The 10,502-nt window shown below is 48.5% G+C and overlaps 1 protein-coding gene across 2 annotated transcripts; it reads right to left on the bottom strand.

The window, feature by feature from the left end:
• Nucleotides 1–817: 817 nt before the first annotated feature.
• Nucleotides 818–10,246, bottom strand: kcnv1 (potassium voltage-gated channel modifier subfamily V member 1). 2 transcript variants are annotated; one of them, XM_028012209.1, is made up of 4 exons: nucleotides 9,093–10,246; nucleotides 8,090–8,393; nucleotides 4,504–5,171; nucleotides 819–3,230 (listed from the first exon to the last, which is right to left on the bottom strand). In XM_028012209.1, the coding sequence occupies exons 2-4, from the start codon at nucleotides 8,374–8,376 to the stop codon at nucleotides 2,704–2,706; spliced, it is 1,482 nt and encodes a 493-aa protein (XP_027868010.1). In that variant the 5' UTR covers nucleotides 8,377–8,393; nucleotides 9,093–10,246; the 3' UTR covers nucleotides 819–2,703. The 2 variants fall into 2 exon arrangements, with proteins under 2 accessions (XP_027868011.1, XP_027868010.1); XM_028012210.1 differs by lacking the exon at nucleotides 9,093–10,246 and having other exon boundaries at nucleotides 818–3,230; nucleotides 8,090–9,086.
• Between the last annotated feature and the right edge of the window lie 256 nt (nucleotides 10,247–10,502).

The following is a 10,502-nucleotide window of genomic DNA, read 5'->3' as shown; positions in this document are numbered from 1 at the left end:
TGGTTTCAGGTTGGTTCCTGGTTGGTTCTAGGTTGGTTCCTAGTTCTTTCCTGGTTGGTTCTTAGTTGGTTTCTGGTTGGTTTCAAGTTGGTTCCAGGTTGGTTCCTAGTTCGTTCCTGGTTGGTTCTTAGTTGGTTTCTGGCTCCTGTTTTTTTTCCTAGTTTTTTCCTGGTTGGTTCCTAGTTGGTTCCAGGTTGGTTCCTAGTTCTTTTCTGGTTGGTTTCAGGTTGGTTCCTGGTTGGTTCCTAGTTTTTTCCTGGTATGTTTTCCTGGTTGGTATCAGGTTGGCTCATGGTTTTTTTCGTAGTTGGTTCCTAGTTTGTTCCAACTTGGTTTCAAGTTGGTTCCTGGTTGGTTCCTAGTATTTTCCTGGTTGGTTTGAGGTTGGTTCCTGATTGGTTCCAGGTTGGTTCCTAGTTCTTTCCTGGTTGGTTCTTAGTTGGTTTCTGGTTCCTGTTTTTTTTTCCTAGTTGGTTCCTAGTTTTTTCCAGGTTGGTTCCTAGTTTGTTCCAGGTTGGTTCCTGGTTGGTTTCAAGTTTTTTCCTAGTTTTTTCCTGGTTGGTTTCAGGTTGGTTCCTGATTGGTTTCAGGTTGGTTTCAAGTTGGTTCCAGGTTGGTTCCTAGTTCTTTCCTGGTTGGTTTCAGGTTGGTTCCTGGTTGGTTCCTAGTTTTTTCCTGGTATGTTTTCCAACCAGGTTCCTAGTTGGTTCCTGGTTGGTTTCAGGTTGGTTCCTGATAGGTTCCAGGTTGGTTCCTGGTTGATATCAGGTTGGTTCATGGTTTTATTCCTAGTTGGTTCCTAGTTTGTTCCAGCTTGGTTTCAAGTTGGTTCCAGGTTGGTTCATAGTTGGTTCCTAGTTTTTTCCTGGTTGGTTTCAGGTTGGTTCCTGATTGGTTTCAAGTTGGTTCCAGTTTTTTTTCCTGGTTGGTTCCTAGTTTTTTTCTGGTTGGTTTCAGGTTGGCTCCTGGTTGTGTGTGTTTAGTTATATTTGTGTTCTCCTTATTATTCCTCTCCCAATCAGGTGCATCAGGGCGAAGAGACGCCGGAAGTCGGACCAGTGGAGCTCCGGAGTTTTGGCCGGAGAGACAGAACCTGGGTTGCTGGGGAAACTTGACCCAACGCTGGAGGGATTGAGATCACTTCTCTGTAAGGACGTCAAATCGGGCCGAGGTCCGGTGCCGTTACCTGGACAGACTGGGCGAAGTTCATTCCAGGCCTGGAGAAGGAGACCGCCCAGGATTATAAACCCGGTGAGACGTTTCCTTATTTTTCTTTATTTTTTGGACACAGATGGATGAATCATTTGGGCCCCATCGTTATTTTTGTGTGTGCATGGATAAGCAATTTTTGAGCGCATAACTGCGGACTTTTCGTTGAACATTTATTATTATTGAAAGATCATTTTGTTTTATTTCAGAAACCGTTTCAGATTTGGTTTGGTGTTTATAATGAAGGACTGCAGGAGAAACTATTCAAAATGTCTTCCTGAGCAGCTGATTTATTAAACATGGCGTCTCCTCCGATCCACACTCTTAAGCTGACATGTTTGATTGTTTTTGTTTATTCATTTCATTCAAATTGGCCTTTCTAGTATTGATTAGTACAGGCTGTTAATATACTAATTTCTGAATAGTTATAAAAAAATTTGACTCTTAAGCGTGTGCAATCTTCCATTTAGACGGAGAACTCTTACAACAGCTGACCCGTTCTACTTGTTCTGACCCGGTTCTTTCTGCTGCCGCTGTGCCCAGTATTAGAGCCAGCTGCTACATGTATAGCTTTCAGATGCTATTTTAGGCTAGCATAGCTTCGCTGAGGCTAACTGCTTTTAGCATCTTTTCCAGCAGCAGATTGTTTATAAATATAAATGAACAGAGAGCAGCAGCTTCATCACTGCTGCTAGCAGATGTAGCTGTGTGTCAGCTTTACGGTCGTACCAGAAACACATGAATATAAAGGTTCTGTAAGTCAAAGAAAAAACCAGATTGATTTGGTTCCACGGTTTATTGGGTCAAAATGGTTCTGGTTCTCTTTACAATCAGGAGAAACACAATTTTATTTTTTTATTCTTTAATGTTTTGTTTGTTTCTGTAAGAATCTTTTATTATTTCTGCATCACACTGCTGCGTGGACTCCGGTACCACCTAGTCAGGTTCTGTTCCTGGACCGAACCGAATACCACCGGATTGGACAGAACCGACGCCCGCAGTGTTCAGAGACCCGGTCCTACTGAGCAGAACCGCCTGCTGACCCGGTTCTCCAGCAGGTCCAGTTCCCTTCAGCAGGACTTGGATTTTTCCTTCCTGATTGGCTGGAAACTCTTTCTGGTTCTGAACCGGTTCTGTTTCAGAACCGCCCTTAATCCTGCCTGATTCTACTTCTCTTCCCGCCTCATCCGATCCACGGCGCCAGAGGGAACAGAACCGGGATCTGGACCCACTCTCCCTCTGACAACCTGTTTATCTCCAGCTTCTGTTTCTGCCAGCCGGACCAGAACCGCCTGTGGGAAACCGGGCCGGTCCAGAATCCCGGCGTCTCCTCCATAAATATCCTGCCATCAGGTCTGGAGCCGCCGGGTCGGCTGGAAGAACCGGGACGGAACCAGAAGGATGATGACTGCAGCGGGTGTCACCTCCTGTTTGACTAAATGAACTCTTAGTGGAACCAGGGCAACAAGGCTCGCTTATTTACCCCCCAGCAGCTTATTTACCCCACAGCTCGTCGCCCCCGCTGCTGCGTGTGCTTGCCCGCTCTCGGCGATGCAGTCGCAGCATTTCCAGGACGCTGCGGGCGTAGGCGTCCCTCAGGTTGGCTCCGCCCCCGGCGGGCTCGGCCCCGCCCCCCGGCAAGCCATGGGTCAGCCTCCTGAGCGCATCGGCGTGACGCAACGCGGCCTCCCGGACCTTCAGGGTGAAGTAGCAGGCAGAGAAACGGTCGTTGATGATGGCGATGGGCAGCGCCAGGATCAGGATGCCGGACAGGATGCAGAGGAAGGCCAACGTCTTCCCCGCTGCCGAGTCGGGCCGCACGTCGCCGTAGCCCACCGTGGTCATGGAGGTGGTAGCCCACCACCAGGCGGCCGGCACGCTGGTGAAGGTGGAGGCCGGGAGGTCGTGCTCCAGGGCAAACACCAGCGCGGCGAAGATGGAGATTCCCACGCTGAGAAAGAGGAGCAGCAGGCCAACTTCCTCGTAACACTGAGCGATGGTCATTCCCAGAGACCGCAGGCCTGCAGGGGGAGAAGAACCGGTTCATTCAGCGACTGTTCAGAGAAAAGACCCTGTTCATTCAGCGACTGTTCAGAGAAAAGAACTGAGCGATAGTCTCAAGCCGTGGTCTTTCTCAGAGACCATGGCTTGGAGAGAGAGAGGATAAAGAACTGGTTCAGAGTAAAGAACTGGTTCAGCCCTGAACCTGTTCCTGTTCAAAGTAGATAAAGACTCTGTTGCTCTGATCTTCCTCCAGGAGATTCATCTTGTTTCTTGCGTAAGCATGTTGTTGACGTCACTGTAGTTACCGCTGCTGGTTCTGGTTATTCTGGGTTCCTGCTCCAGTTTCCTCTGCTTCCTGCATTATTCATGAGCGATCGGAGCAGCTTCTTTAGCTCATGGGGTCTCTGCTGATGTCAGACGTTGAATCCGTGTTTACTCTGCCAGCTGCTTTCTCTCTTCACGTCAAGAGTGTGAAATGTGGGGGTCGGGGGAATCTCTGATTGGTCCTCACACCTCACCGCATTACGCTGCTCTTTGTTGGCTGCAGATTAATTTTCCATGAGGAAAAACAGGAAACAGCCAGTTTGTTCAGGAGTATTTAGGACACAACAAGCAACCAGGCTGAGGGAAAGCTGCATGGAACTCATGCTTACTAATGATGTAGCCGCTGCGGGCAACATGTTGACCTGATGGCTGCTCTTTGTGAATCTTGTGTTTGGATGAACAGACACAGAGCGCTGCCAGAACCAGCTCGAGTCTGAACGCACACACCACACATTATTCTTTGTTCATAAAGACGCATGCGCTTGCACCAGACTGACGGCGCGCCCAGCGCAAACCGTGACGATAACTGCCATTATAGTCACGCTTTTAGGTTGGCATTGAGCAATCAAGCAGTCAGGCTGTGATACTTGGTGCAGTATTCTCCAAAAAGACGCCTTCACAGAGGGACCGTTTAAACGTCGGTACAGGGGAACCTGCTCTGCACAACCTCCTTCCAACTAGGAAGGTATTATGTTTAGTTTATGTTTCTCTGGGGAAACGCTGACAGATTCCATGTTCTTCATTGCAAAGTCCCGACTGCAGCGCCACAGAACAACAGATCATGTCAGAGTGAAAAGGTGAAGCAGGAGACCTTAAAACTTGAGCCAGTAACACTGGGATGGGCTAACGTCCCAGTAAACCTTGTAGAAGGAAACCCAGAACATCTGACCCAAATCAGTTCTATGAAGCTTTAATGGTAGAGAGAAACAGCAGCACAGCAGGTGTACTTTCTACTGAAGCGTGTACCTGTGGAGTGTCGACCCAGCTTCAGCATGCGCAGGGTCCTGAGGAGGCGCAGCACCTGGACCACCCGGCCCACGTTCTCCAGCTCGGTGGAGCCGCCATGGAGGCTCTCCACTGCCAGCGTCACATAGAAGGGCAGGATGGCCAGCAGGTCAATCACGTTGGGGATGCGTCTGCTGAACCGGCACTTGTCCCGGACGCAGGTGAAGCGCAGCGCCAGCTCACCTGTGAACCACAGGACACACACGTACTCCACAGCGTCAAGCAGCTGTGGCCCACCGGCGCCAAGCCAACTCACGCCGAAGTCCTGGTCCAGGTCCAGAGAGATCAGCACCATGTTGACGACTGACAGCACCACGAAGAAGATGGAGAGGGAGCCGAAGGTTCGGGCGGCGCGAGACGATTCCGGTCTCTCCAGAATGTCCCAGAGACGCCGACGCAGGCCTGGACAGAGCACACCTACAAAGTCCTCCTCTTCTTCGTCGGTCTCAAACTCCTGGCGGACATCCAGGGACTCTTTTTGCTCCTTTCGGCGGTGGTAGCGTTCCCGGCAGCAGGAGTCGATGCGGAGTTCGTCAATGCCCCAGTACTCGATCTCTAGGAGGAAGGAGATTTCACACAGCTCCTCCATGACATGAAGGTGACCCGTCTGGTAGAAGTTCATCACATACCTGAGGACCAAGCAAAGAGATGAATGAAACAAAGTCTAAAGTTTCTGGAAACACGAGAAAGGTTGAGGGACCTGAAACCAGATCAGCCCTGACTAGATGGTTTCTCATCTCTACAGGGTGAAGACACCAGAGGTCTCGTGTATAAAACACTGCGCAGTTTTCACACTAAAACTTGGCGTAGGAGAAATTGAAAAAGTGCGGCGCACAAAAAGCTCCAGATGTATGAAGCCAAGCTGCGATCAGACCTGCTCACCTTTAGAAATCCTGATTTGGGGGAAACAGAGCAGCTGCTGCTCCACCTGTCGCCTCCATAAATACATATTAATTGGTATAAATACCAGGAAGTCTGCCGCCATGTTAAGCTGTAACCATGGCAACGGTTCTGGCTGGTAGCAGTACAAGTAGGCCTGTCACGATAGCAAATTTTGCTGAGCGATTAATTGTCTCAAAAAATTATTGCGATAAACGATAATATTGTCTGAAGACCTTTTTACACTGATTTAATGGAAATGATGTAATAATGCATGTGATTTCCTGCCAAAGATAGATACACATTATTTTCAAAAGAATATTTAACACTGGAGCTGATAAACAAAATAAACAAAACAACCAAAAATAAAATGGATTCTCAGTCTCCATTAACAAAAAATGTACTTGATAAAAACTAAACAACATAAAGCCAAAGTGGAAATAAATACTGCATTCAACCAAGAGTGCAGATTATGAAGTCTGTATATTATGTTGCCCTTCAGTAATAATTAGATTTAAATAGAGAAGACAGGCACATCGACTACCTGATGCAATAATTCACACTACAGATTTTTTGCTCCTATTTTTCCCCTTACAACAATCTTAAAACGTTGGTCTTTCTAAGATTGTGTGGTGTGTTATGGTAGATCATCGTTGCGCTCTGATCTAAATCAGGGTTTTCCCCGACTGGGATCTTAACGCAGCCTGTTGAATGTGACAGGCAGCCAATCAGAAAGCGCAGATTCTCCTCCAGCTTTCTGAGGGGAAATTAAGGAGGGGAATCCCAAACAGCTGACACGGCGCAACCCGAAGTCCAGCGGACATTGGAGATGATATGTGGAAACAACATTAATGTTTATTCAACATGCAAAGAATATAGAAATGACAAGAGGAGGAGTTGGAGCTAAATTGCTACCGCAGTTGATAAACCCGGTAACTTTTCAGCTGTTCTTCGTTAACGTGACATAAACAGGTTCTAATGATTTTCATTCAGTCAGGACTTTACGCTGACACTAGCCACATGCATTGCAGGTAGATTGTAGTAAAGCATTAATTAATGCCTGGTTTTAAATTTAGTTAACTGAACTTGTAGCCATTATTTTGTGCCCATTGTTGGACACCACACGGCAGGACCGAACCCGATCGAACCGTTATACCTAGGATTTCTGTCGGCTAATGTTTGGTCTGTCAGGTTTTGAAAATGGGCCGACAATCAGCACAGCTCTAAGATCGTAGTGTGCACTGGGCTTGCTGGGCTTTACACTGAGGAAATGAGGAAGGGAGGGTCAGTGGAGAGCACCGGAGTTGAGCCTTTTTTCATTCGGTGTCATCAACAGAAAGAGAAAAAGGCCGGAAGAGACGATAATGCCGATAATTGAAATGACGTCGATAGTTTTAATTTATCGTACGATTAATCGATTTATCGTTTATCGTGACAGGCCTAAGTACAAGTATTTATAATAATAATAGTAATATATTTTATTTAAAAGGTGCTTTCAGGGCACATTGGGCCCCGGTACCAGTACCGGTTTCAGTGTATTTAGGTGAGTTTTGACACGTTGTAGTTTGTTATTGTCAAACAGAAATCGTTTGATTGGCTGCTGCACATTTTCACGGCAGGTCAAAAGCTTTCAAAGCAGGTTCATTTTTATACATGTCAACGTGAGCGTAAAATATGGCACCGCACATTTTTTGTGCGTACGCCGCTTTAGACATGAGGAACCCGGTTATCTATGCAGCGGATTCTCAGGTTGATCTGACGTTAGAACTACAGGAATAAAAGTCTACGGCAGTTGTCCCCAACCCTGGGCCGCGGACCGGTACCGTTCCGTGGACCAATTGGTACCGGGCCGCGCAAGAAATAATGAACTACTTCCGGATGTTTTATTTTGAAAATCCTAAACCGGATTTTACCGGTTACGTCTTGTGCGTCAAAATTGAGACAACAACTTGCAGCAGAATGAGTAACAAAACAACATCGGAGTACTGCGCCCCCCCCGAACAACAGCGTCGGACTCGATACCCCCCCCCCCCCCCCCCCCCATTACCCCCTACCCCTCGTCCACAGCAAAATTGCGAAGGGCTGACCGGTCCGCGCGACTAAAAAGGTTGGGAACCGCTGGTCTAAGGGAACCTTTAAACCTTGAAAGGGCGTCTAAGCATCCCTTAGACCAGGGTGGGCGGTCCTGGTCCTGGAGGTCCGGTGTCCTGCAACTCTTAGACGTCTCCCTGGTCCATCACACTTCAGTCAAACAGCTGAATCACCTCCTAAGTGCAGTCGGGTTCTCCAGAGTAACAACCTCATTATTTGACTCAGGTGTGTTGAAATAGAGCCGTATCTAAGAGTTGCAGGATGCCGGCCCACCCTGACTTGGACTAAAGGTCTAAGACAGGGGTCTCAAACTCCAGTCCTCGAGGGCCGCAGTCCTGCAACTTTTAGATGTGCCTCTGCTGCACCACACCTGAATAGAATAATTAGGTCATTAGCAGGACTATGGAGAACTGATCTACACAAGGAGGAGGTAATTAAGCCATTTCATTCCAGTGTTTTGTACTTGTGGCTCATCTAAAAACTGTAGGTCTGCGGCCGTCGAGGACTGGAGTTTGAGACCCCTGGTCTAAGGAATGCTGTATGATGGTGCTTGTTTTGAATGTGGAGGAAGACCTACTGGAAGGGTTGGGAGCTTCTGTCGAAGAAGAACTCATTCTGGAGGAAGTCTGCGTCATCGCAGAGCTCCAGCGCAGAGTCTCGACCGCAACAGACCAGCTTCCCCAGCCGGGTGTCCGGGTGGGACGCCAGCAGCTCCTGGGACAGGATGTAGCGACTCCCCCCGACGTTGATGACCACGGCGTTCAGCGGGTCCCTAGCGCACGGCGCCGGCGTCTCACTGAAGAAGACGCTGGAGTTCAAAGACAGCAGGGAGGCGGCGTCAGCAAAGACCTCCAGGCCCGCCATGGAGGACGAGACGGCAGCTGGAGAACAAGAGACAGGAGACGTCTGGGTCAGGCAGCAACACTGGGAGCGCTCTGAATAAGGTCACTGATGTCTGGGGAACATCTGGATCTGACAGGAACAGATGCTGGGGGGCGAGAGAGAGACGGAGAGGGAGAGAGAGAGTGCGACTGCTGGGGTTTCTGATTTCAACAACATGGGCAGCTGCCCAGGGCAGCAGGAGGAGGGAGCGCCCTCACTGAGTTCATGTTGTTTCTTTGATGCTCTGTCAGTCAGGAGTTGGCGCCCCCTTGTGTTGAGGAGGAGCAGGTCACATGACTGGACTTTGATTGGCTTAGGACTCACTGCAGACATGCCCTGAAGTCCCGCCCCTGGCCTTTCTGCAACCAATGAGGGACAGAGTCAGGATGATGTCATTCTGTTGCTGTTCCGCCTCTCAGCCACTAGGGGAGGCTGTTCATGGTAACAGCGACTTCCTCATATCAAGGATTGGATCCTCAGCTCTGTGGAGAGAGGTTCTGGATCCGGGTTCGGCCTGGTCCGGTTAGGTAAGGTTCAGTTTGGTCCAGTCCGGACTTCTGGCTTCTGGCCACTACTGCTGAGAGGTCAGCTGCCCGTCCCGTCTGAACCACCAGAACCTCCAGGAGGATGAAGATGAGGATGGTTCAGTCTGAGGTCTTCCTCTGTCAGAACCAGAACTAGAACCAGCAGACTCTGACCTGGTTTCCGTGGAGTCGCTGCCGGATCGTCTGCTGAAAACTTTCCTCACTTGAAGACGAAGAACGCTGCAGCAGCTGGAGCTTCTGACGGTTCAGCGGGTCCGGCAGCTTCTGCTTTCCGCTCAGGTTGGCGCTGCAGTTTGAAGTGGAGGAGGAAGACGAGGAGGAGGAGGGAGAGGATGATGAAGAGGAGGAGGAGCGTCCTCCTCTTCCTCCTGGTCTTATTTCTGTTCCTTCGTTTTATTTTTAGATCCTTCTCTTCCTGAGCTGCTCATGATTTCCTCTGGGTCCACGTTCTGCCTCTGAACCGGGTCGGCTCTGACCCAAACCGAGTTCCAGAAGAAGAATCCTGGAGAACCCGTCCCGGTTCACCTGGACTGAATCCATCACTCATCCCAACGTTTCTGATCCATCACTGGCTGAAGGATCAGAACCGTTTTAACCAAACTGTACTGAGACAGAACGCCAATCAGAACCACCGGTCCAAACCTGAACAGCAGGAGGTCCTGGAGTCACAACCAAGATCTTACTGAATAAAGTTAGAACTGAACCAGAACCAGAACCGGACAGCCTAATCGCCCGTCATACTGGAGCTGCTGTTATCTCCTGTTGCTAAGAAACAAACTGGTTTCCTGTCCAGCTCGATGGCGGCGTTGCTCCACATTCTGAGCACTGGCTCTGCCTCCGCAGCGCCACCTTGTGTCAGGCTGAAGCGGTGAACGGCTGAACGCAGCTTTTATTTCATTTATGCTTTCATTGGTTCAGCCATGATGTTCTTGTGGTTCTGACGGACTGAGTCAGAACCACACGGTCTGCTGGTCACAGCGGTTAAGCACAGCCCAGATAAAGAGGCCTCGGTCCTTGGTGCAGCCGTCGCAGGTTCGATTCCCGGCCTGGTGACCTTTGCCCCATGTCTTCCCTCTCTCTCATTACTTTCCTGGCAAAAAACGTTCAAATAAAGACCAAAGAAACCAAACAAAACAAAATCTGTTAGATAATAATTGGCTCTGATTATCTAACAGATAATAGATGGTGCCATCTGGCGGAGAAACATGGAAATACAACCACACTATTTATTATTTAGCCTTTATTTTAATTGTAAAAAAGTCAGACGTCACTTATACAAACGTTTCAAATTATTAATATATTAAAAGTTTGTAAAATAAATCAACACAAAAGGGAAATTAAAGCAGCAATTTATAGAATAGATCCAATAAATCAATTTCTCTGAGATCTATCAGATGTATTGATCTGATCTGAGTTCAGCCAGAAAACCGTTTATGTTTGGGAGGAAATTACAAAAATATGGAAGCCCATTTGAGTTTTGCTTTTGAGATATTGGAGTAAGACTCCTGACTGATTTCTATCTCATAAATATGACTTTAAAACTGGAAATTATGACTTCTTGTG

Source organism: Xiphophorus couchianus, chromosome 3 (assembly GCF_001444195.1).
Source record: "Xiphophorus couchianus chromosome 3, X_couchianus-1.0, whole genome shotgun sequence".
Lineage (NCBI taxonomy): Eukaryota > Metazoa > Chordata > Actinopteri > Cyprinodontiformes > Poeciliidae > Xiphophorus > Xiphophorus couchianus.
This window is presented reverse-complemented; position numbering and strand designations above follow the sequence as displayed.

Bases quoted from the DNA above. Each gene is read 5' to 3' on its own strand.
- kcnv1 (XM_028012209.1), bottom strand. From the start codon at position 8,376: ATGGCGGGCCTGGAGGTCTTTGCTGACGCCGCCTCCCTGCTGTCTTTG. The intron at 5,172-8,089 runs GTAGGTCTTCCT...CTTGGTCCTCAG, and splicing joins AGAAGCTCCCAACCCTTCCA to GTATGTGATGAACTTCTACC. The intron at 3,231-4,503 runs GTACACGCTTCA...CTCCCCCTGCAG, and splicing joins GCTGGGTCGACACTCCACAG to GCCTGCGGTCTCTGGGAATG.